General features: G+C 38.3%; 1 protein-coding gene across 3 annotated transcripts in view; it reads left to right on the forward strand.

Moving 5' to 3' along the window:
• The window catches only part of OSBPL6 (oxysterol binding protein like 6), a 213243-nt gene that overhangs the window by 162626 nt on the left and 23066 nt on the right, over positions 1-27551 (forward strand). For 2 of the 3 annotated variants that reach the window (XM_042994790.1, XM_042994791.1), the window contains 6 exons: positions 816-919; positions 1495-1587; positions 11959-12124; positions 15642-15775; positions 25283-25390; positions 27336-27473. In XM_042994790.1, coding sequence (XP_042850724.1) covers positions 816-919; positions 1495-1587; positions 11959-12124; positions 15642-15775; positions 25283-25390; positions 27336-27473 — 743 coding nt within the window. Of the gene's footprint in view, positions 1-815; positions 920-1494; positions 1588-6559; positions 6635-11958; positions 12125-15641; positions 15776-25282; positions 25391-27335; positions 27474-27551 lie in introns of all 3 variants that reach the window. The other variant, XM_042994792.1, reaches the window with a different exon arrangement.

Genomic DNA, 27551 nt, shown 5'->3' on the forward strand with positions numbered 1-27551 from the left:
TCTTTATAAACAGTATACGTCCAAAAGTAATCACATAACTACCAGCATGTTCTAAATATTGATAATTGTGTAAGTAATACTAATAACTCAATACTCTTGTACCAAAATTCAATTTTTAAGAGTGATATTTTATTATGCAAATCTTTAAAATTCTCTCTTGTTCAAATATAGCCAAAAATTAAAAATAAAATTAAAAGCCATTTCTTCATTAAACATTCAATAAGCTTCATGCCCAGGTGATTCTCATGCTGCTGGGCCAGGGAACACACTTCGAGAATCTTTGGTTGTGTTTAGTATAACATCCCTCAGAGGTTTTAAAGAAATCATTCATTGCAACATTGTTAGTGATCTAAACCACAGAAAAATACGTCTATCTGACTTTGTATTCCATCTTATTTTCCTGAACTTGACTTTGACTCCATCTAAATTCCAGGTAGCCATCTTGTAAACTATGTTAGGAGCAAGTAGACAGGTTCCTAAGACTAAAACCATACATACAACTGCTGAAGTTCCCTTGAGTGTGCTTCCTATGTAACAAAGGCCACCTGAACAGGAAAGTGAACACACACAATTTCACTGAGATTGTCGTGGCTAGCTGTTAACTCGTAAGTAGGCATTGACTTCATTTAATCCTCAATGCTTTTAAGGTTTTAATCTGGAGAAGGGTCTGTTTTGTTTCATTTGCCAGTATCATCATTATATGAACATGGTTCTACCTAATCATACTTGCCATAATTTGGATTGACTGTCTTTTATTGCCATCCCTGCCCCTCCCTGCCCAGTTCTAACATATTTTTATTTCTGATTTTTCTTAGACCTTGCACACTGCCAGTCAAACCTTGTGGAACTTAGCAAACTCCTGCAAAATTTGGAAATACTTCAGAGAACCCAGTCAGCACCTAACTTTACTGACATGCAGGTAAACATTACCAAAAGGACTTTAAGTCATTAACACAGAATTTTTACTGGATTGTTCTATGAATATATAAGGTAACATTTAAAAGGAAATGACTAATACAGTACAAATTAATCTATATTCTGGAGTTATTCTAATATTTTTGAATTCATGGTGTCATTGTGTTAAGATATCTATTTTGACATCTTAATGTATATTTTATATTTAAGTACAAACTCATAGAAGAAATAAATATGTGAATTATTCTTCCATGTTTATGTCACATTAGAAATGATAGCTTTGAAGATACAACTTAGTCTCAGAATTACTGCCATTTTTTTTATGTAGGAAAAAAATGCTAAAGATCTGTAATCCCGTTTTCCTTTTGTATAGCGGACAGATATATTTTATGATCAAGTTCTTATCTCTGCTTTTTATGCCCACTGTGCGTCAGATATGACTTTCTCTCCTGGCTGGTTTGCTTTAGGGTGGCTAACAAGGATTCTTTACTAACATGCTATGCTCTCTTTGTCTATATTTGTATCATCTGTGTGAACTTAATAATACTTTGTTGCTTTTTAACTATTTGTGTAATGTAGGCTAACTGTGTAGATATTTCAAAGAAAGACAAGCGGGTCACAAGACGATGGAGAACAAAAAGTGTCAGCAAAGATACAAAAATACAACTGCAGGTACAGACTTTTCCTTCATTCATATTTTTATATGATTTTAAGATGTTAGTCTTTATATATCAATTCATGGAAGTTAAGAAGTTTAAAGCAGCTGAAATGCTTTAAAGCCAGGGCTTTACAGATTGAGTTATACTATCTAAAATAGTGAGAAATCTATTCATCTTACTCTGGAATGAGTAAAAATAATTTAAAAGAAAGGTTAAAATGATTTAATAGGACTACAAAATGCCATTTTCCTCCTCACTTATGGCCTTTGAATCATTAAAATGCAATTTAACAAAAAATTACCTTAAAAATCTACGCTAAAAATCCAGTGTGTTGTAATGAGCACTCATTTATATACACTTGATCTTAAAAGAGCCTTTTATGTATTAGCTTTATCCAAAATTTTATGTATCAATAAAAAAGGATGAGGTCTGCAAAAGATTGGAAGTCAACAAACTCAGGCTCTAGTGTAATCACTGTGATTTTCTGGCAGTATAATCTCGTGCATTTCTATTAAATTTTCTAGGTTTCCATTTGCTCCCGGGTAAAGTGATGGAGTTAACTTAATTATCTCTGAATTCCTTTTCAACTCTAAAATTCTATGATTTGTCAAACAGAGGTATTATTTGACGATCAACAATCGCTTTTAAAATCTGAATCATGAAAGTCTTAATGACTCATGATAAATTTACTTGAAATTTATTGTAAATAAGTTATTTATTTGAATGAGTAGTTTAAAATTTTTCAAGTAAGAACATCTTATGTTATTGCATTGAAGTGATATGAAATATGGTAAATGCCTAAAACCTCTTGTGTCATAATCATATTATTTTCAGATCTTTAAACCAGAATGTTTACTATTCTGATCCTAGCTATATATTATCTAAAAAACTCTTGCCCAACAATCAAAATCAGACTTAGGATTTTGCTTTTCTTTTTATTACACCATAAATCAATTTTTGGTGTATTCTAAATATTCTAATAAAAGGTAAAAGGAACTGCTTTCCAGAAATCTTCAGTGTCTTCTGAGTGAATAATAATTCTTTAATTCTGACCATATTGATATTCTTTGTGTTGTGTGTAAGTAACAAACTCTTCGGTGCTTTGCTTGCTAATGTGATATATTTGAAAATAAATTTTCACAAGCACTAAAGATTCATGGTTTTTTTAGTTAGACTGTCCACATTCTATGAACACAATTTATTGTGTTCCTTTATTCAGTATGTTTTTGTGTGTTTTCTATTCAGAACGTTAATACTGTAGAAGACATATGTGCCAGATGACTTCACCAAAACTTTACCTCAAATTGCTTTTGGCAGTTTCATTTGCTTTGAGTACGTGATTGTCTAGTTTTGTGGGGCTTTTTAAAACATGTTATCTATGGTTCTCATAGCCAAGAAAGAAAGAACCATTATAAAAATAATTGAAGAAGGCCGCATCATATGAACGTATACATTTGTAGACAGATATTGTTTCGATCTCATTTTTATGAGGTATGCCATTGAACACATTGCTGTTCACAGCCGTTGCCTTGAAGAGGCTGGCTGGTCCTCAGAGAGTCTGAGCGGGATGCCCGTGGCTGCCCTGCCGTGGCCGTGAGGCTCACCGTGGTCCCTATATCTCTCGGTTTTTCCTGGAGGAAACAGAATGCAACTCTGAATAGCACTTCTAGTCACAGGCTGTGCTTTTCTGTATGAGGAGAGTTTATGAAGATTTTTTTGAGTCATCGGAAGTAATTGGTCAAAAAGCAGGAAAATATTCTTCATTCGTACTTCTGCCGCATATTGGGGTAGTTTGCTTTTAAATGTTTATTTATGCTTTGTTTTTGTTCTGCCAAAGAGTAACAAAATGGCCCTTGTGATTCCAGTTCAATTATTTTTGAGGGAAACTGAAACCACTTCATCCCCACACTCAAAGAAAACGTTAAACTTTCAAAAGTAGAAGATTCCGTTCTGGCTCCAAGTGGAAATCACTAGGCCTGGAGGTGGCAGTGAGCTATTTATTACTCCCAGAGAAACCCTGCGCTCAGTTAGATTGCTAAAACAAAAGGTATTGTAGAGTGAATGCTGCAGAATTTGGGACTGTCCCTGCACCTATGCTGCTTACCCAAACCAGCAGGCCTTCTAGCAGCCCTTAGGATGCTCATTATTTTTTTTAATTTTTTTTCACATTTATTTATTTTTGAGAGACAGAGAGAGGCAGAGCATGAGCAGGGGAGGGGGGGAGAGAGAGAGAGAGAGGAGAGAGAGAGAGAGAGGAGAGAGAGAGAGAGAGAGGTACAGAATCCGAAGCAGGCTCCAGGCTCTGAGCTGTTTGTTACCACAGAGCCTGACGCGGGGCTCAAACCCAAGAACTGCGAGACCGTGACCTGAGCCAAAGTCGGATGCTCAACCAACTGAGCCACCCAGGCGCCCCTGGGTGCTCATTCTTTATTAACAGGAAGTTAGTTGGAAGTTTCTCCAACATACACACTTGGCTAGGAAACCATAAAATTAGCCGGGGATGCCTATGACCAATGTAAATGTCTTTACTCGTCATTGTTTTACTTACAGAAAGACATAGCATTTATCTTTATTTAGTGGATGAAACATACCTACCACCTTCTCCCACCCTAGTACACAGGTTGTTCCCTCCTTGATCACAGGAGCCGAGGGCAAGTGTTTATTTTGAGCCCACTGTCATCTCCCTTCTTGAACCACTTTCTCTGTGTCATGGTGGCAGCCAATGTGAGAGGCTTTGTAGGGAGTGGCTCGTTTTTCAACCCCTCTGTTGTTTGTAACTTGTGGTGCACCAGCCCTTTGTGGAGGAACCTCGACGGCCTGGTGGTGGTAATGGTGCTTGTTGTCACTGCTGCTGTTGTTATTGGTACTGTCGCACTGACCTTTGTATTCAGCATTCTGCAGCAGTTGTTGTTTTGAAATGATTATAAGATAGGTCATTTAGAAAACTGACCTCGGGAAAGTAACAGTGAAGAACATGTTATACTGTATGTTCGGGATCTTATTCTTCACATAGGTTAGGTTGTGCTATTGATTTGAATATGAAGGTTAAATGTTGGATCTGTATGGCCGTATTTCTACTAGAAGCTGTTGAGAAGCTAGCCTCAGAAATCCTTCATGTGATTCATCGAAGGCATTTTTTCTGGAAGGCTCTGTGGAGATTACCTTTTAGAAAAAGGACTTCTCCCAAACTTCAGGTTTCGGGTTCTAATAAAAATCTCATTATAACCATCACACTGTAACAGTTTGGCTGTTTTCAATGAGGTAGAGGAGGGCGAGAAGGGACTGGTTTGTGAAGGGTTGCCACAAACCCGAGAGCTGCTGGGTTTCCTGCATGACTAATCGCACAAATTAATACCAGATCCCTAGTTGTTGGAGAGAATGAGGACTAGCAGGAAGCATGGAGAGTAGCAGATAAAGGATCTGTTGTCATTCATGTGTAGCTGTCCTAGATCTCACAGGTGCTCAAATTATACTGAAGGGTAAAAATGAGTTCTTCCTCCTTTTACTTACTACATGAAAGATGAAGGGGTTCTGTATAGAAACCTTTTTGTGGAAAGCACATTATACAGGCATATGTGTACCCAATAAGCATACACGTAATGCATGCAGAAGATTTATGAACGTGGAAGAGAAATGGGAATGTCACGTGGAAACTTCGAAGAGGATTAGAGAGATAAAAATTTAAAATATTTTTCTGTTGTTCCAAAAAGGCTTAAGCAGTCATACTGCTTTTCCTTAATCTGCACTGTTAGGTGGTATTAAGTCCCTCTCGGGTCACTGGAATTGAAATTACCGCTCACAATCACGAAGAGTGACGGTCTGTCAGATGGATGCAGACTTGAGTGGTTAGAAGGAAATATCATTCTCCCATAATCCTGGCCACCAAAAAGAGACAGAAAAGAAAGCTCCCGTATTCTTCTACTAGTTCATGCATAGATGCACATCACTAAATGAAACCCACGCTTTCAGGTTTCCATAGTTGATTTTTGTAAGCACTGTGCCAACACACTGAGGACGTTGAGTGTTGTTGTGTTATGTTGTGTTGTTTGTTTGTTTTTTCTCTATGCTGTGGGGACTGGCTTCCTCCTTGAAAAATTCTCCAACCTGAAAATCCCAACACCATTCCTAATGTTGAATCCCAGTGAGCTTTCTAGTAGGGGAATAAATGGGAAGCTGAAGATTCCTGGTACCCTTGCTTGTGTACTTTTCCTCCCAGCAAGGAACAAAAAAAAAATTCTGCCTGGCTGACGGGAGACTCCCATTACAACTTGTTGGTTTTGGCCTTTGCACATTATTTATTTAATCATTTTTCCTGAACTTAGGTTCATCTTTGCTTCCATTGATTGGAAATGCCGTTGGTTTCATACAACGTGACGTTGCATGGGTAAAACAATATGCGCATTTATTTTACCTTAAAATCACAAGCTGTTCATCACTTCATAATTTCCCATATCCCTTTGGGGTGGGGTTATATTCAGCAACTAGACTTAAACGTTTAGGGGTTCTGCAATGAAAACAACGAACTTTGGGGAGCCTGGGTGGCTCAGTCGGTTGAGCGTCCAACTTCGGCTCAGGTCATGATCTCGCGGTTTGTGAGTTCGAGCCCCGCGTCAGGCTCTAGCTTGGTGCCTGGAGCCTGCTTCAGATTCTGTCTCCCTCTCTCTCTCTGCCCCTCCTCCACTTGCGCTCTGTCTCTCTCTGTCTCTCAAAAATGAATAAATGTAAAAAAAAGCCAAAAAACTTTTCTCACAGCATTATGAATGCCCCTTCGAGCACTTGTCAGGGCTACGATTTAGGACAAGTCAACTCCACTTAAAAACTCTCCCTTTCCCTTGTCCGATTATCTCTCACCCTCCTGTATCCTGTCCTCTCCTCCCCCCCCCCCCACCGTCCGCCACTGTGTCTTCCCCTCCCCACTCCCCGTGTCCTCCCCCCCCCCCACCACCGCGGCCTCTCCTCCCTCCTCTTCTCTCATTCACTGTCAGGAAGGGCCATCTGCGAAGGGCCAGTTCAGCACCACTCGGCGCCGGCAGAGGCTAGCGGCAGCAGTGGCTACAACAGTGAGTGGATTTCAATCTCAAGTGGACATTTAATAAGAATGAGAAACTGTCCAAGCGTCACCTTCCCTGTCCCAGTGGTGCCCCTTCTGTGTAGCAGCATCAACTGTAACCCACTCCCGTGCTGGCCTAGCTTTTGCATGCTCTCTGGCTGTCTCTGCATGGCAGGTGTCGCACATGGGTATTCGTGTTTGCGATGGAAAACTACTCCCTGATCCAGTTCTTCAACTGTCCGTGTAAGAAACCATGTAAATTCAAGGTTGCAAAACTGAGTAACCTGTTACTGATACGGAATTTCCTAAAATGATATTGTTATCTATCTATGTATTTATTTATGTTTTTTATTTATTTTTTATTTCTTGGTCATACTGATATCAGAACCCCTGCTAACTGGTTTCTGTTTTTCTAAGAAAAGTCATGTTACTACAGACATAAATTGTGCTTTTTTTTGTAGCATTGTGACTATTTGAAAAGGATGTGAGAATAAAGAAAAGAGAGGGTAAGAAAAGGTGAATTTTGATGTCATTTCTAAATGGCTACCCAAATTACACCTAGCGAGGGAAAATTGTTTTCTGGAAAGATTATTGAGCTGAAAATCAGAAAATACAGTGTGGAAAGGAGAAAACTACAAAGTTAAATAGTGCTTAATATACATATATAGAGACAGGTTGGTTTGTTTTGGTTTTAAGAGAAAATACGATGGGTATTAGGAGGATAGAGTAAGTATTGAAACAGATAAGGCAAATAACCAAAATTTTAAATTGAGTAGAAGTTGTTTAGAATAGTGAATGGTGCATTCTGAATAGAAAATAGACTATGTAAATACAAGAACCCTTTGCTGGATAAAAGCATATCATAATATTTGCTTACTCCTGACATCCTGTCAACTTTTTAAAATACAGAATACTGAGTTCATAGCAATCATGGATGTTAGGTTTTTCTGGCTATTAGGTAATATTTTCTGAATTAACAATAGTCTTGCCCTTGCTGATGGTGGAATATACTTGAAGGCTAGAATTGCTGAAAAACATGAAAAGGTTTTGGTTGCATTGTAAGAGACTGGATACTCATGCAAGGATTGTTGGTTTTCTATTTTTGATTAATAACTGACTCCTGCCTTATATCTGGGTGCTTAGCTGGATCTTTTGAGAGATAGAATTGCTTTTAATTATGAAATGAACCAGTGGCTTGGAGTTTATCAGGGAATTGATTCTTAAACTCAGTTTTGTGAACATTTAAACAAATCAGTGAAACTGATATATGATTAATCTATATCTTATGCATGTATGCATAATATGTGACACCATAACAGATTACTACAATAGAAAAATGTAAAATTAGGTAAATAGTTCTTAATCTTTCATTTATAAAATTCAGAAATCCAGATGATTATCAGAGAGAGAACAGTACCTCAGTATGGAAAGGAAAGGTCAGTCCTCTTGTGAAAATACTTGTGGTTCCTTAAATAATGTCCTTCAAGAAAGCATGCAGGGAAGTGATTGTGTTTCTACTGTGTTCATCTTTTTAACTGCAGATATATATATAGATATATATATATAGATATATATAGATATATATATATCCATCCCAGTTTTCTTATACTCACTATATATATATATATAGTGAGTATAAGAAAACTGGGATTAGAACCTATTTGAATAGAATGGGAAACAGAAAAGAAAAAGCTTTTAAAAGCGGAGAGTATTAACGCCCACCTCTCAGGGTAGCAGTGACCACAGAAGTTAAGAATAACTTCCAATAATTCCAAGCATCAAATGACAAAAGCTGGCGACATTTAGTAATTATTCAGAAATAAAGGGAGGAAATAGTTACTCTAAACCTTGTAGGATTTATAGCTTTGACTCCATAGCAAAGTATAACACCATCTAGCGGAACCTTCAGCTTGCTCCCTTGGCCCCCTCATTTATATCTCAAGTGATCTGATGCTGGTGACTCTTAGTCAATGTTCCTCTGAATTCCCTGTCTTCCCTCTTCCCAGCACTAACTCATCCTATACATTTTGAGCGTGTCCTATTTTACCTAGAATTCTTCCAAATGACCCCTAGCTACTTACTCTCCTCAGAGAGAAGGAGACCCATTCAAGTGTGTGGGGCCGCTGAGATTGCTCCCAAAGAAAAGTATACCCAAAGGAGATGTTTCAGAGATGTATTCTTGTTGGTTCCTAACACTGGAACTTGAAATGGTTCACTTATCACATCAGCCAGACCCAACAGAACAGGAGTTTGGGAAAAGAGACACACTGGCCCCTCCCCTCAGAAGAACACCGAGGGCCCCCAATGCGATCAGTTCTCCACCCGAGGCTCCCTGTACGCATGAGGCAGAGGAAGGACAGCAGGACACTTTCCACATTTGCTTCATCAGTTGTATATGCTTAGGATCTTAGACTGTGTCTTCCTTTCCTCAGTCATGTTTACCATTGCTGTCGTTCTGCTATCGGTCATTTCTCTTTTAACTTCTTTACAGACAGGTGTTCAAAGTACCTCCTAACACCCCCATTCCAAACTGCAGTTAGCTGGAATGTTCCAGGATTTGGCTTCTTCCCCAGCACAGGATCTCAGGGAAGGCTTGGACTTCTTTCCTGAGCAGGGTGTAAAGTCTGCAGCCAGCACTGAGGATTCTGGGGCACAAACCATGAGACCTGTCGACAGCTCCCATCCCAGCCATCACTGACAGAAGACCTAGCTACCACTTCAGTTTCTGAATCCCATAATACTCAAATTGATGAACACAAAACTGAAGGGGCTGAAGAGGCATTCAGTTAGAGTTAGATTAATGCATCTCCATTTGTATTCTCAATTTCACGTCATGAATGCTTCAGTTAAAATGTCCATTCCGTATACTTCTTTTAACAAAAAGAGTACCAATATAAACATTTTCAGCCAGAAGTATATAAAAATTAGGTTCAGTTTCCCAGGGAACTGTCTGATTGCAGTTGGAATGGAGCATTCTGAGTGCTTTCCCCTGGGGGCTATATACAAGATCATTTTTACTGTTTGCTTTTTAGGTGTTTTTGTTTGTTTCATTTTGACTGCTTAAATTACCAATTTAAACTTCCATTATGTTCAAGAAAATAAATGTGTAATGTGTTTTTCTTCTCAGCATCTTATTCCAACTTTTAATAGACAGGACATTATCTCAGGGACAAGTCTGAGCCCTCACTAGAATGTCTGGGCCTTTATTGCATTGTGGCCTCCACTGGCCTCCCTGCCTCCCCTCCTATTTCATGCCAGTCCTTGGAGTGTTGAGGGCACCTGGATGCAAACAGAACCCTTGTCCATGATCCTCAATGCGTTTCATTCCCCATCACCAAACACCACCATTTCTTTTTCTTAAGTGCTCTTCTAGATCTTTGTGTCCGGAAACCATCTCCTTAAATCTGAACACTCCCCGGTCTACCCATTTGCTCAAGTCACAGTTTCTCCCCATGACTTCCTGATCTCCACCAGCCTTCCCATGGATTCTCTGTGTCCCTCCCAGAGGGCTATGGGCTTACTGCTCTTTCTGGACTTAGCATCCTCACAGTTAAGGTCAGAAATGCCCTTCATCTATCTTTGAATATTCTTCTACATCCTGTAGAGACATCCCCAAAAGACCTCAGTCATTATCACAGAGTTGCCTGCACATGTTTCTAGCACATTATGGAACCCAAGGATTCTATTTGCTCAAATGGCTTCTCTGCCACTTTTATGTCTCTTCTCCGGAATAACCAGGAATTCTGATCCTGCCGAGATAAACCAGTTGTAGATGTGTCCCAACCCAGTGTAGCCAAGGTCCCCATGAAGGACAAAGTAGAGCTACTTGGTAATTCCAGGTACCAGATGCTTTGGATATCATATATGAATGTGCTTAGCTTAGCTGAGTTTAGGGAGAAAGCTTCATGCCCACTTCCTTCCCCAGTAAGTTTTGGATATCCTTTGAGATAACAACTCCTTGCCACTGCCATGGCAAAGCTACATGCAAAGGACCCCCTCCAGTCCCAGCTGCCCTCACACAGGGCCACAGACTGCCGTTCAGCCTAGGTTTTTTGGTTTGCTCCTTGTCTTCCATCTATCCTCTGTATCCTCAGTACACATGCACATGCTCCTTTTCCCGTCCTCTCTTCTCCTTTTTTCTATCTCACGCTCTCCATCTCTCCCTCCCTCCCTCCCTCCCTCCCTCCCTCCCTCTCCCCCACTGTCTCTCATTTTCTGTCAAGAACTTTAAAGCTAAATCAAAATGTGAAAAAAAGGAAGTGGCTCTGATATACATATACATCAGACAAGCATATTTCCTGTTAGCTAGAAGGTGTGAACTACCCCTTAATTCGTATAAAATTCAGCTCTTGGAGGAGTCTAAAGAATGATTCTTGAAGACATCTGAATGAACATCTGTGCAGTAAGAATTAGGGGAGATTACTGGTGATCTGATTTACGGTAGGAATTGGTATTCTCATTTTCTAAGAATGTTTGGCCTATAGCATTTGTAATAGTCAGGTATAACCTTCCAGAAGGAGAGGGAAAGGTGCTTTGCCCTCACGCATCAGAAGGCTAGCCCAGATCCAGCATGAGCAAGAAAGTACCTCTAGCCATTTGGGAAAATCTATAGTAATATGACTTTTTTTACTTAATGTTTTTCAATATTGGCCAGTTCGTAAGCCACATTCATATGTGTAACAGTGTTGTATGTGACAAAGGGAAACTACAGTAATTTATTTCACTTACAAATATATTTGTAATAAATCAATTTCACTTACAAATATATTTTATATATAATATATATTTCACTTACAAATATATTTTAATAAATCAATTTCAAATTTATTTGCGTCCCTTTAAGCCATTATTGTATTTACTATTAAACTTATTTATGTTTTGTCTGATGGCCACGGAGCAAGTAAATCTTTCTGTCTAGGTGCCTCTTGAATTTTTACCTGTTCCGTAAGCTCCTGTTCTGGGCCCAGAAACAAGTGAGCATAAAAAGCCCTGTGACACGAGTACCCAGACTTTGTAAGAGAGTTCAGGCTACTGTTTCCTGCCAGCAATTTTTTAGACACAACTGTATCGATGCCTGTCCTTCCTGTCATTCTGTAGCCCTCTCTCCCTGTAACGGGGAGAGGCCAGTGAGTCCACAGGCAGTACCACCTCAACCATGGGGAGTGAGGCTCTTTCCCACCACAGCCACCTGCAAATTAAGTGAGTCCTGAGTGTCTCTGCGTGTATCGTTGGAGAGGCATCTAGTATTTTGAAGAAGGGAAGAGATCTTTCCTGTGTAAGAGAATGTGGAACATGTACGGTTGCTTTTTTCTAACTGGTGTCTTGCCCTCTCAGGTCCCTTTCAGTGCTACCATGTCGCCAGTTCGCTTGCATTCCTCCAACCCCAACCTGTGTGCAGATATCGAGTTTCAGACTCCCCCTAGTCACCTCACAGACCCTCTGGAAAGCTCAACGGATTATACAAAGCTTCAAGAAGAATTTTGTCTAATTGCACAGAAAGGTAACAACAAACATAACATGCCCTTTATAGAAGCTCTCTTCTTTGGTGAGAGATCACCATTTACTCTCTCATCCTTGCCTAGGTGGTCATGGTAGAAAGATTAAATAGTGCATATACTGATTGGAGTTCTATATAAAGAATGCAGTGGGGTATCATGCCTGCCTCTTGGGAGTACATGCATCATAGGTTTACAGTTTTGACTGAACAAAGAAAAGTGTCATGAGTGGGGACAAAAAGGAGGAAAGACAGAAAGTTTTTCTAGGTAGGCCACCAGGACACTACTACTCAGCATCTTTTTTTCGGTGTCTTTTAGTTATCATTTCATACCTACTTGTGGGTTATCCTCACTTAGCAAGGAGCTCTGTTGGAATCTTTCTTTTCCTTTATTAAATAACGCTCATGGATTGTACCTTACAGTCTATAGTTCAGGCAGGGCTCGGGTAGGCAGTTCTTTTGTGCCATATGGCATTGCCTGGGCTCAGTGGTATTTGGCTGGAGTCTGGATTGGGCTGAAAAGATCCCAGGTGGCTTCCCCTGTGTTCCTGGCATGTTGGAGGGGTGGTTGCAAGGTTGCACATAACTGTGTCCCTCTTTCTCTCCATGGCGGCTCAGGACTCCAAGGGGATAGAATAGATGGGGATAGAAGCTACCAGTCCTGTTCAAGGCCAACTCTGGGATTGGGACAGTCACTTCCACTGCACTCTACTGCTCAGAGCCTCACAGGCCAGTTCAGATTGGAGGGGAGGGGAAGCTGACCCCACCTTAGAGTCACTTTTTTTAATATTAAATTTTCAATAAGGTGCGTTGCATAGGTTCAGTTATTGCCATCAGCCATAGAGAGCAGGGTATAATAAATAAGAGTCAGGGCAGTAGCTTGTAGGTGGATTGAGCAGTCCTATCTGTGTTTACCAAGAGCCTGGGTTCCAAATTACCACCCTCGCTTTTGCTACAGTATTTAAGTTTCAGTCACTGAAATTCATTTTTTGATCTAAGATAGTGCCTTCCCAGGCATTGTCTTTTAAAATGCATAATCTCAGGGTGCCTGGGTGGCTCAATCGGTTAAGCATCTGACTCCGGGTTGCAACTCAGGTCAGATCTCACAGTTCATGGGTTCGAGCCCCATGTCAGGCTCTGCACTGATGGTCTAGAGCCTTCTTGGGATTCATTCTCTACACCCCCCCTCTCGCTCTCTCTCTCTCTCTCTCTCTGCCTCTCCTGCCTATGCTCTCTCTCTCTCAAAATAAATAAATAAAACTTAAAAAAAATAAAATGCATAATCTCTTAGAGAAAGATATACATTTTGTTGTTTTCAGTCACTAACATCTTACTGTAAATTAATGACATTTATTTACCCTGGGGCTATTGGTAATAGGTGCTAAAATATTTTGAAAATGTGTGCTAAATAGAACATCTCAAGGGCCCAATAATGCCCAAGAGCCTGGTAGCTCAGGAAAAGAAGGGGCATGCACTGAGGGCATCTCTAGGAATGTTGAAGTCCACAAAATTTTATACTGTGAAACTATCAGCAAAGATGTACTATGAGATATTTCTTCAGTTCTGTAATCCGGAAACAGTTAAGCTAAATCATCTCTCCGCTTTTTTTCTGTAGATTTCCCAGTTGCACTTCTGTAAGGCCAACTCTCTTTCACCTGCTATTTTACTCCTGCTATTTTTTTTTAAGTTTATTTATTTTGAGAGAGACAGTTGAGTAGGGGAGGGGCAGAGAAAGAGGGAGAGAAAGAGAGAATCCCAAGCAGGCTCCACACTGTAAACGTGGACCCCAAGGCAGGGCTTGAACTCATGAGCCTCAAGATTATGACCTGAGCCAAAACTGAGTTGGATGCTTAACCAACTGAGCCACATAGGTGCCCTATTTGCTAGTACGTTTTTATTACACTTCTGAGCCAGATGCTAATTACGTCAATGTTATTTTCTGTACGTAACAGCATAGGATTATGGCCAGTAAAGCCAGTACCTTTTACTTCTAACAGCAGGGGCAGGAGGTGGTTGTAGGAGCAGGTAGAATGAGATAACAAATGTGTGAATTAAGTGTGTATAGCACAGCCTCTAAAAGGAGATGAATAAATTTGAAGATAGCCCCAGGAAAGTTTTGTGTATTCAGTTGCAGTCCTGAGGTTTTCAGGAAATCCAAGTTTCAACAGGATTTTAAAGCCCCTGTTGAAACAACATATTTTTTTCTAACTATGCTAGAAAAAAGGGCTTTTCTATGACTACTGGTTGAACTCTTTAGAAAGAATTATGGATTTTGAAGTGTATGAGAGTCTGCTTATAGAACTGCCAGTGGGGTTAATGTATGCCAGCTATCAAGTTAGTAACTTTAAATTGATGATGACTACAATATGGCACATAAATCAATAGATTCTGAGTCCCTTGTGATCCCACTGTTTTTCCCTCTTAATTCAGGCCAGTGTTTTTTGCTAAGAATTTCCACTTCTTTTAAAAACAACCATTCTTAAACAAGGAAATTCCTATTTTAGAAGACTGCATATTATAGAAACTGTTATTCTAAAGATAGGAGTTGGAAATTCAGCCTTCTTGTATTTCAGAATTAACGACAGCCTCAGATTTTACAAATGTAGGTTATTAGATGTACAGAAATGGGGGGGGGAGTTGTTTTTATTATTACATTTATTTTGGGTGTTTTTTTGGTAGCTGTACTGATATGTTTGACATATAATATTTCATAAGTTTAAGGTATACCTATTGATTTGAAACACTTGTATATTACAAAATGATTACCACTGTAGCATCAGCTAACACCTCCATCATGTCACATAATTACCATTTCTTTTTAGTGGGAAAACATTTAAGATCTACTCTCTTAACTTTGAGGTATGAATACAATATTATCAAATATCACCAAACTGGTATATTTCCAGAACTTATTTGTTTTAAAACTGGAAGTTTTACTCTTTGAAAGCACTTCTCATCAAGGTATTCCTGGCTGAGAGAGTAATTTAAGTATTATTTTCAAGTCCAAATCATTTCCTGCCTCGAAGAGAACTAGTCAGGACTTCTAAATCAGCCTGTTTTATTTTGGCAGGATTTATAAAATGTTCTTTTTGAGTACCTGCTTTCAGAAATAATTACTGGATAGTTCTAAATGATTTGCATGAGAATTCATTGTACACAGAACTGTTAATATTCTTATCAGCCAGTGCAGAGTAAAACTTATTCCTTTTTCTTCATAGGAATTATAGAATAATTTTTTAAATATCGATATTTAAGAATTAATATCAATTTATTTTGTATCCTGTTTCTAAGTCTTTTCTGGTAGGAAATGCTAGAATTTCCACCCTGATTAATTACCATTACTGTATTTGTTTTGTGTATCGATATTTTGAAAGATTCCATTGTAAGGCTAACTTGTATTAGACTGTAATGTCATCTTTCCAGACAATGTCTATACATGAGTTAAAGTGCTAAGAAATGTATCATTTTGTATATCCTTTCTGGATGCACTTGACCTTTGTTTCTCACTTTTTTCCCCACCCAGTGCATTCTCTTTTGAAGTCTGCATTTAATAGCATAGCTATAGAGAAGGAGAAGCTTAAGCAAATAGTTTCGGAACAGGATCATAATAAAGGCCACAGCACGCAAGTGGCACGGCTCCGGCAGTCACTGTCTCAGGTAAACGAGGGTGTTTGTTTCACTGTCTTGACACATTCCCCACCCTGTAAGGCAAGGATAAGGGTGGAGGTGGTCCATCATGGATGGCATGTTCAATCGAAAATCCCCTAAGACGTTGCAGTTGCCTGATTAAATTTTTAAATTAAAGCTTAAATTAAACTTTTCTTGCAAAAAAAGTCAAGGTAAGAGCAAAAAAATCAACCAAACTTGCTTGTAAACATATAATTGCTATTTCAGCTGATTGAATACTTTTTGATGCTTCTCAGTGGTCATTGATAAGGCAGTCCCTGGTTTTAAAAGAAGAATCATGCATTTATACTTGGCTTACTCTTTTTAAAGTATGTTCTAGAATATATTCCATCCAGTGTTCGATAGAACAGAATCTACTAAATCTTCCACACTTACTATTTTTTCTCACTTACACTGCATCTTAATCTGTTGAAAATTACTGATTATTATTACCTTTTGTTTTCTTTTCTGATTTATACTTTTAGGCTTTTCTTCCTATCTAACTTACACTCCCTGAAGCTAGACTCATATATTTCAAGACATATTGTGCATTATAAAATATATTATTTAATATATTCATTATATATTATTCAATATATATTATATTGATTAATACTAATCAAATCCTTATATATATCAAAGTTGATATTTCTGATAAAAATCCTTTAAAACTATATGTAATGCTTTTTTACACTGAGCAATTCCTCTGAAATAATTTCTTCATTCAGCCTATAACTGCACTTTTAAAACGTCCTTTGAGATCTCAATGTTGTTATGTGATTTTTGTGTGAGAACTCAGTGTTTATATAAAATATTGTTCACTTCCTGGTGCCTTGGATCAGAGTGAAGGAGCAAGCAAATCCTGGGTAAGTGGTTTTCCATGTGGATCAGCTCCCGCTTGAATAGTTTCCCTCCGTCCCTGAAAGTAGACTTGAACTGTCTCACCATGTTTTATGTACCTGAACCGTCAGCTAACTTTCAGTGTTAAGTTTCATGCTACTGTGTATTGTTACCTGGGCCACACTTTTGTTACCCGTAAAACACTGTCAGTTGAGGTGCATATTCTGCTTCCCGTGCAAAACTGGGGGACTCAGGAGCATGAGCATTCAAGCATTCAAAGCAGCAACTGTTGTGCCAGTCTGTGAAGGGGTTTCTTCATAAGCATATTTTAATGGTTTGCCTTGGGCTCCTTATGTCATGTATGTGTTGAATCCTCGATCTGTGTTAATTGATCTTCTGAATCATTATTTTAAAGTATTACGTATCAGAAAGATCAAGCTAATGGTTAGGTAAATGTACAAATGTCATCCTGTAAACATGTAAAATATACTTTTATCCCCCTAAATGTTGCAATGTTTCCTTTAGATGTATTAAACGATAGAGGCTTAGTGGTACAAGCTTATGCTAAGAAAAACAAGAAAACGTTTTTTTTTTCTTTGCACATTTTTTTAAAATTTTTAATTGTAATTACCTGGTGCTCACCACAAGTGCACTGCTTAATCCCCATCACCTATTTCACACTTCCACCCCCCTGCCCTATTCATCACCCCTCTGGTAACCAACAGTTTGTTCTCTATAGTTAAGAGTCTGTTCCTTAGTTTGTCTCTCTCTGTCTCTCTTAGTTTCTTCCTTGTTTGTTTAGTTTCTTAAATCCCACATATGAGTGAAATTGTATGGTATTTGTCTTTCTCTGACTGACTTATTTCGTGTAACATTATACTCTGTAGTTCCATTCATGTTGTTGTAAATGCCAAGATTTCATTCTTTTTATGGCTGAATAATATTCCATTTGTGTGTGTGTGTGTGTGTGTGTGTGTGTGTGTGTGTGTGTGTGTGCGCCACATCTTTTTGTCCATCAGTTGATGGACACTTGCGTTGCTTCCATATCTTGGCTGTTGTAAATAATGCTGCTATAAACACAGGTGTGCATGTATTCCTTTGAGTTAGTGTTCTTGTATTCTTTGGGTAAATACCCAGTATATGACTGCTGGGTCGTAAGGTAGTTCTATGTTTAACTTTTTGAGGAACCTCCATACTCTTTTCCACAGTGGCTGCACCAGTTTGCATTCCCACCAACAGTGTAAGAGGCATCCTGTTTCACCACATCCTCACCAACACCTGTTTGTTGTTCCTTGTGTTTTTATTTTAGCCACTCTGATGGGTGTAAGATGATATCTCATTGTAGTTTTTATTTGCATTTCCTTGATAATAAGTGATGTTAAAGCATTTTTTCATGTGTCTGTTGGCTGTCTGTATGTCTTCTTTGGAGAAATGTCTATTCACGTCTTCTGCCCATTTTTAATTGGATTGTTTGTTTTTTGGGTGCTGAGTTAGGTGTATCAGTTCTTTATGTGTTTCGGATACTAACCCTTTATCAGATATGTCATTTGCAATTATCTTCTCCCATTCCATAGGTTGTCTTTGCCTTTTAGTTTTGTTGATTGTTTCAAAATATATTTGTTTCTTGCTTGCTTGCTTTTTTTGTTGGCAAACCAGAGAATGAGAAATAGAGATATGTTTTGGGGCATCAGATGAAGTTAGAAATGATGATAAAGAGAAATTTCTAAAGTGATTCATTTGTTCATTCATTTATTTGTTATATTTCATTTAATTGATTGTATATTAGGTATAGTGCAAGGTATGGAACACCAAGATGAAAGTAGCCCTGGCTATGTTCCCAGGAAGCTTATGATCTGGTTAGTGAGATAAGCAGTATTTACTAAGGAAACAGTTAAATGGACCATGTGATAGTCCTTTCAGAGCAGCATATGGGTGGTGCAGATTTCCAGAGCTCTGGTTGTTCAGAAGAATGGGAGATCCCTGACTTCTAAGCAGAGCCACAGATCAGAAGGAACTGAGCCTTGAATGGGACCTAAATAGACAGCAACAGTTCACAAGGAAAGACCTGATGCTAACATGATGAAAGCAAAGTAAAGCAGAGTTACATCAATTTTATATTTCCTTCTCTTATCAAAACATAATTTACTTGCCTGTAAACTTAAAGTTAAAAGATTTTTGTTGGGTTGTTGTGGAGTTTTTGTTGTGGGTTTTTTTGGGGGGGGTGGGGGCTGTTATATATTTATTTATTTATTTTATATATATTTTATGTATACATTTTTTTAACCAGAACACTCAATTTTATCCTCACAAAATGTAAAAATAATCTGGTACTATAAAGATAGTTGGTTATACCCTATTCTCTAGAGAATTCAGTGTTTCCAGTTGTGTGCCATCATAGCATTTTGACTGCGTTCACATTCTTGTGTCTGTCCATACTCTCCCATTGGGCCAGCTGTACCCTCACTGGCCATCTGTACTCATCTCCCCTAAGGCTGGATGGACTGTCTTTTGGAACCAACCACAGCTTTTGCTTAGGCATTTTAGCTTACTGACGGTTCACTCCTTTCTAGGGAATCACTATCCATGGCTAGACCAGTGGAGAGAGGTATCTGCAGAATGGGAGTTAATTCATAGTGCCTGAAGCATGGGTTGCACAAGGACGAATTAATCTAGAAATAGCTAAGTAAGTGGGTGGGAACCAGCTCATCGAGGACCACACAGAGGAATTTAGATTTATCTCATCACTGCTAGGGAGGCCTTAAAGAATTTTAACTAGTGAGTGATAATGCCAGAAATTGAAAATAATAGTGTGTATATCTGTATATTAGAAAGATTACTCTGGTACAGTATGGAGGATGGATGGAATTAGGGCAAAGCCAGTTGGACAGTCTTAAGGTATTTGAAGTACCAAGTTGGTAGAAGGAGGGGATGAGTTTCAAAGCCTGGGGTGGGGGGGGGGGAAGGGGGTAGAATCAGCATGGCTGGTTATCAGCTGCATGTTAGAGAGAGACAAGGAGACAGAATCAAGATTTCTTGTGTAACAGAGTAGTGACGGTTCTTTTCCCTGAGATTGAGAATACAAGAGAAACTGATTTTTCAGGCATAAATAGTGAGTTTTGTGGAGACTGAGGTGTCTGTGGGCCATCCATCAGACAATCAGATATATAGATGTAGAGCTCAGGAGAAAGATCTGGTCTAGAAAGAAGGGTGTGGATACCCTGGTACATCGGTGAAGTTGCAGATACTGATAAATCAGAACAAAAGAGGGTCAGTGGTGCTGCCATATAGAACATTAATAGTTAAAGGACATTAAAAAAAAAAAAAAAAAAAGAGGATCCTCTGATGGAGACTCAGGGGAAGCAACCAAAGAATTTAGATGGTGTCGACCATTGAGATCAGAGGTAAAGGCCTTTAAGAATCTGATTTAGCAGTAAACAATATATGGACTGAAAGTCATCCTTGAACTTTGGTAGTTGTGGTAGCTTGTTCATGTCATGAAGGGAAGGAAGCAGAGGATGAAGATGGGGGGGAACAGTGAACTGATGGGGCCATCCTGGTTGACCAACTCTGTTTTTACTGCCCCTCTTTTAACATGGCACTCAGAATTGAACAAGATACTAAGTAGCATACATTGAGACAAGTGTTCTGAGTATGTCCTTATGTTAGCATAACTTCACATTATAGTGTGATTTTAGATGACCTGAAGACAGCTTTGATCCATATTCAAGTGTCATCAGTTAAACCCCTAGATATTTTTTTATGACCAGTTAAGTCTCTCCATAGGGAGGGAAGGAGAGAGAGACTGTTTAAATAACTTCTTAAATAGTCTAACATTTTTAAAGTGTATTTTTTATTTGTCATAAGTCCTGTGTGATATATGTAAAAATTTCAAAATGCTGCTTTTCAATAAAGTTTTTAAGTATATCAACCTGGCAAATTCCATCATCTTTTTAGAAGGCACATAGCATATAAAATACATGAAATTAAGTTCTTTACTACCTGCTCAGCATAAATTGTTACCTGCCTTAGGCATGTAATAATTTTCAAGGCTGAACAGTATAATGAATTCCTCTTCCAAAGTGGTATTTCTTCCCTGATCTATGAGTACACAAAGGCATACATAATTCTGTTATTTTACCTCCATGAAACTTTAAAAGTAACTTTTACACCTGAGAAGCAGCACAGATGTTGGATTTGAACCTGTAGGACAGGGCATTGTATATGGTCTCTCTCCCTTTATAAATGACTTTATTTCACACAGCTATAATTTCACTATCATTCTATTTAATGTAGTATCCTGAACAACAAAATCAAATAGTATATAAGACTAAAGTAACTTCAGTACCCCAGGTTTACTATAATAATAAAATATTTGACTTCACTTGAGTCTATCCTTAATACATTACACTTTGACACTGTTACTAGTTTGATCTCTGGCCCCAGAATCTATGCACAGCTTATGTCAAACGTAGTGGGTGTTGGGTCCATTCAAATGTGAGTGGCAGAATATGACCCTTGTATTCCAGCTAGAATCACCATATTTCATTAAGTCAATATACCACAGATTGTTAGATGCACTATCATTATGTGCATTACTAAAAAAGAAAAACAAAAACTTCGGTCAATTAAATTGACAGTGCTTCCGAGTTGTTAAATGTAGGGGGAAATGTGCATCTTAGAATCAATGAAACATGGTACGTATGGACAGGTAAGCAAAAAATTGGCTTAAGGCACATAGTACATGATTAAAATCCCAATTGTAGTATTTACCATCCTTCCTGTCTACAACATTTCACATACACAAAATAAATATTCTGGGGTATTTATTGAGATAAAACTTCCAAGAGTATTCCTGAATTCGAGTTCCCTGAGACTTGGCAAAATTTGTACATGAAGATACTCTTCATAGAATTGTTTATATCTCTTTTTAGCTATCCAGTAAATGTAAATTGTTGTAATTTTGGACATAATTTGGTAATATTTCTTAAAGCCTTAAAAAGATTTTATCTTTGACCCTTTGGCCTGTGGCTGAGGAAGTAATGCTGAATGTAGAAAACCATTATGCATATAAACATTCAGGGCAGCATTACTTATTCTAGTAAAAATCAGTAATACCATAAGTATCTAATAATAGAAAATGATCACAACCATTAAAGTCATATTTGTGAAGAGTTTGCAACATAAAATAAATGTTTATATGCAAAGAATGAGTGGCAGGCACAGAAGTAAAGTATGCAACCATTAAATAATGTGGAAAATGTATAGGAAAAAGCTGGAAAGAAATATACCGAGCTACCAACAGTTGGTTGATTGGGTAATGAGGTATGAATTTAAATATATATATATTTTACTTTTTGCATTTTCCAAATATACTGTAATAGCATGTACTAAAATTAAAAACACAAGGTAATTTTAAAGAGATTCCCAGGATTTGGTTCTTGATAGCTCTAGCTTTGACAGTTCCTGTACCGGTTTTCTCACTCCTTTTGAACTAGTTCTGCTTTTATCCAAAGGATTTAAGTCCCTGATGATTCCATCTTGCCATATGTTTCATATCCTTCTCCAGCCATCAGGCTTCCATGTTTCCTTCCCAGAACTCACAGTTCTGTTCAGTAAAATGTATATGCCAGAGTCTCACCCAGTCGAAGGTAATTCTTACCCACTGTCTGCCAGGGTGGATAATGGTAGTTAATAGTCAACTCAGTAGGGATTTGGACACTCCGTCAGTTCTGGCTCAGGACTTCAAGATGGTCACTTCCTTTATAGATTAGGATGGAATGGTGTGTTTTTTGGATATATTCAGCTTGAATGTATGAAGGACATGAGGTCTGGGGAAATGAGAATACTTTATAGAGAGTTTTTGTGTAGTCCAAGCTCAGTAACCAAAACAAATGGTGAGAATAAGCATACAACCTGCCTGGTGAAGAATCCAAGGACAGTTCCTATGCCTTGGGGTGCTTCCTCCCTGGTAGGCCTTTGGTCCCACGTGCCCCTGATAGAGCAATGTTATCACTAACTAGTCTCCTTAGCTTTTCTTGCTCATTGGCTGGTATGAGTAGCTGATGATCCACCTCCTTTTTCCTTGCTTCTGCCCTGTTCATGATCCTTGGGTACATTCTGAACGTTGTTTCTGCCATCATCTGGGCTCTTCTTTGGTAGTTATCACTAATAGTGTCATTTCACTGAAAATACCTATATTCCTCAGTGTTCCCAAGATTTCCATGATACCATTACAGAGAAAACAGTTGAGTTTCAGGGTGGCCCTAAGCACTGCCAGAGAGCACTGCACCCCAAAGCTCATGGCACTCAGCTGTAGCAAAGTTCAGAAACAGTCTGTGTGATCAAGGCAAAAGGAGGAGCTGCCCAGGGAAGATGTGCAGAAATGGACTGTTTCACGCTTAGCTAGCTGTCTGCCTGCTTCCACCTTCTGCCGCTGGGGCTGCCAGAGTTGGAAGAGTATTTATGTTCATGCTTTCGGGGCTATATGACAACAACCTGCTTTCTACCACTGCATATGTATTATTAATAAAAACTTTCCTTTTGAACTTTTAGGTCACCCCCTATGGATATTGTGGCTACAAGTTACCTTGCGTGCCTTCACACACACCTGTAGGCAGAATTACATTTAATGAACATTGGATGAGATAAGAGCTTAAGTGAGAATTTAACAAAATATCCAGAGCAAACAATAGTGCAAGTTGTGTTATAAATGGCAAGCCTGTATTGAAAACTCCTCCTCTGAGGAAAACCGTTATTTTCCCCTGCCATTGAATTTTGTGCTGTTGTGTTGTCCAGCAACAACAAAAGGTGCCGTCACTTTGGAGAAACCCTCTGCAGAGATTTGTCTGAAACCATCAGGTCAAGACTATGATTCTGCAGTTAAAACCATCAAAGAGCCCATCACAAGCCTTCCTACTTACAAGACAGTAAAATATATCTGATTCCAAATATTTCAATAAACAAGACAACTTTCGATATACTTGTGGGCAAAGATATAATGAAAGAACAAATAAGCATAGGTGAAGTGGTCACAAAGGATAGAAGTAATGAGGTTTGTTTTTTTATTTTGTTTTCAAATACCAAGTGTCAGAGACCTTGCTCTAGGAAAAATGATCCTGAGCACTTTTGCAGAATGTAAAGATGTTAGGACTCTTCCTTTAAAGTACATAGTTTATTTACTATAAAAGTGATCACATTTTATCTAACTAACACATCCCTGTTTTAGGAACTAGACACATATTTCCTTCCATCTGTAAACGTAACAATTGTAAGATCTGTACCCACCTTTAATCCATCAATACTTGGCAGCCCACCAGGCCAGGTGTGTTATATTTTACACATATTTTACAAGCTGGTTATAAAGACTTTAAACAAAAGCCAAAAGCTGTAAGTGAACAATTTTCTCCTCAAAAAGCCAAAGTCAGGTTGAAGGGAGAGAGGAAAGGCTGTTCTATGCTCCATGGGCAGAGACTGTATACCACTCAATGCAAGTCAAGTTTAGCCACTTTGTAATTTATCCTGGTTGTTTTAATGGATACAGAGTTAGAATTATATTATGTTTGTATATGTGTTGGTTTGCTACATCCATACACTCCATATGAAGAAAGCAGTAGTCTGTTCCCTGGGGAAGATGCCTTCACAAGTCTGACATTTATCTTCCAGCTCGTAAGGCATCCACCTCCATCTTCTAATTGCTGATTTTAATGCGAAGCAAAGGAACTGGCCAGCATTTCGCTGGGCTTTGTTCTCCCATGCCCTGATCCTTGATGTAATTCCAGTTAGCTACATCTGTCTTATGTATATAGAACATGTTCCCATGCATTGATGTGATGACAGTACCTTTGTCCACAGGGCACCTGTAGGGAGACCATGCTTATGTAAAGCTATTCTCTTCCTGCCACACGTACTAAATTGTTGTGCCAGGTAGTGTTTTACTGATGCAGACTCTGGGTATGTTGAAAGTCGTGTGATGCTGATAACTTGGAGTTTGTTTCCTTCCGGTGATGTCTTCTTTATTATGCTTGTCAAGGTCTACACTGCTCAATGAAGGCACCTTTGGGTCTGTACATGAGTTAGTTCTTCCATACTGTCATATGCATGTGCTCCTAGGAAATGAAAAGACAAGTATTTTTTTCACTGGAATAAAATATAATTCTATAAATTAAAGTCAGGTCATTGTTCCTTCCATTTCCAAATAATTTTTAGGATAACTATCTGGCTCTGAGACAAGTTCCAAACTTTAGAAACTAGAACAAAAAAAAAAAAAAATGGAAAGAATCCATAGTTTTTATCCCAGGCTGTAAAACATAATATATATGTGGTGGTAGATTGGGTTTGGATGTAATGAGCCTGACTCCAAAGGGGAGATAATTCCATGAATCATTTTTTTTTTTTTATGAAATCTGTGAACTCTTTAACCCACTAACCTACTAAGCAGCAGTATTATTTTACCAAAAAAAAAAAAAAAAAAAAAAAAAGAATACCTTAATTCTGAGCCATTCATTTCCTTCTTAACAGTAGGATCTGGCCTATGATGACTCCACAAATTATAGCTAAGAACATCCTAGACTTTGTTGTCTAATGTGTATTTGTGTGCTTGTTCTGCTTTATGCTTGCTTATTAACTTGAAATTACATGTGTAATTTTTGTTATTTTAAGGCACTCAACCAGAATGCTGAACTAAGAAGTCGGTTGAACAGAATACATTCAGAATCTATTATTTGTGATCAGGTTGTCAGTGTAAATATTATTCCTAGCCCTGATGAGGTAAGACTCATTTTTAATAGATGTCGAGTACTTATTTTATGGCATCTAATTCTACTGTATATTTGGGGGTGGGGGGTTCTTTTTTACAGTTCTTACAATGTTAAGAAGATTCTCTGCATAAGTATTTGTGTTGTTGACAGTCCAGTGTTCTTTAGAGTGAGGGATGTCCATAAGCTCAATATAATTTCTTCTTGGTGATCAGTGTCTATTTTTTATTTATATCTATGTTCATCTGATGCTACTGAATATTTAGTTTGTATATCTACTCCAGCTTGTGAATTTCCTGTGTCTGTCGCAGTCTTCATTTGAAATGTTCATTATCATCAAATGACCCATGAAATGTTGGGGAAAAAACATTTTTAGCTGAGAGGGTGCTAAATGCAAGTTTTCTTAAGGTTTATTTTGAAAGCCCTGTCTTAGGAAAGAAATCACCTAACCTTGCTACAATAATACTAATGATGCTATTGCAGTTACTAAAAGTGATGATGATAATTAATAATTAGTTGCTAACAGAGGTCAAGTGAATGAATGCTTACTGTGCGGTAGGCATTGTGCTAACAACTTAACGTGTGTTATTTCATTTGACCCTCCCAATGACCTCTGAGGTGGGTGCTATTATTATTCCATTTTTCAGTAGAATTTTTGAGGTATTAGTAAAAGGATAGAAAAACATTCAGTATTTGGGCTAGACTTAGTATATAATTCTGCTTATAACCCTTTATAAAATTATGATTTTATAACCATGAGACTTTATACTTTTCAACAGTAATATTAGAGCCTTATATACAATAATATATGTAACAGGGTAAGGGTTTTAACTAATGTGAAGGTCATATTTACAGAAGCACATTTTACTAAACATCTATAGGTGCCAGGATTCTATCATCTAATTGCTTGGGATATGCCATCCCAAGACAGCTTCTCTTTTTTTAATGTTTATTTTTGTATTTTGAGAGGGAGAGAGAAAGAGTGAGAGTTAGTGGGGGGAGGAGCAGAGACACATACAGAGAGAATCCCAAGCCAGCTCCATGCTGTCAGCACAGAGCCCAACATGGGACTCGATCTCATGAACTGAGAGATCGTGACCTGAACTGAAACCAAGAGTTGGATGCTTACCCAACTGAGACACCCAGACACCCCAAGACAACTTCTTTTTGACTTAAATTTCCCACCCTATGTCCACTCACCTTCATGCTGATATCACATGCTATCTGGTGATATTCAGGCTCACTCACCTGCTCAGAATCCAAAGTTATTTCCAAAACTTGATCATTCAAAAATTGTTAAATCTTAGTTTGAATCTTAGTCTTAGTTTGAATCTTTCCAACCTGAAATGTGTACTATTTTACACGCACACGCGCACACACACAGACACACACACACACAGTTTGACTTACTGAATAAAAATGTAATTTGACATAGGTTTAATACTCTAGTCCTCTTATCTCATTGGTCAAAATCCATGATCAAATTGGAAAATGACTTCTATATTCTGTATCAAAAATTAGTTTTATAGATTGTTTTCTTAGCATATCTAGAGGCTTCTACAAATATGTCTTGAGATTTAGTATACTGGTTAGAATATGGCTAGTAACAACAGATCTAGGTATATGAGAATGAACCTGTCTGCACAATCAAATCGGGGTATTGATAGGGGTTCAAGCTGTTAAACTCCACTTAATATCCATTGAGCATAGATCTGAAATCGAGTCACAGTACCAGCACCTTTCAACTATGCCTTTCAGATTCTTTAGACATATTAGAAGAAAACTTATGCAATGGTCATTACTGAGTTGCAAGTGAAAATTACTTGTGGTCACCACTCTTTTAACATATGGTGTGAATTTCTCTAGAAATCTGGCCTGGCACATAATGGTCTAATTTCAACAAATAGGTTTTCTTTCAAGGGAAAAACAATAACAGCAAGTGCTTCTCTCCTCTGTAGGCTGGTGAACAAATCCATGTCAGTCTCCCCCTGTCACAGCAGGTAGCCAACGAAAGCCGCCTGTCCATGTCAGAGTCTGTCTCCGAGTTCTTTGATGCCCAGGAGGTGCTGCTCTCTGCAAGTTCGTCAGAGAATGAGGTAAGGTTTTTTGATGTGTCAACTCCAACTGCTTCTGATAATGAGTTTGGGTTAAAGAAAGTAAGACTATGGGACTTT

This window comes from Panthera tigris, chromosome C1 (genome assembly GCF_018350195.1).
Source record: "Panthera tigris isolate Pti1 chromosome C1, P.tigris_Pti1_mat1.1, whole genome shotgun sequence".
NCBI lineage: Eukaryota > Metazoa > Chordata > Mammalia > Carnivora > Felidae > Panthera > Panthera tigris.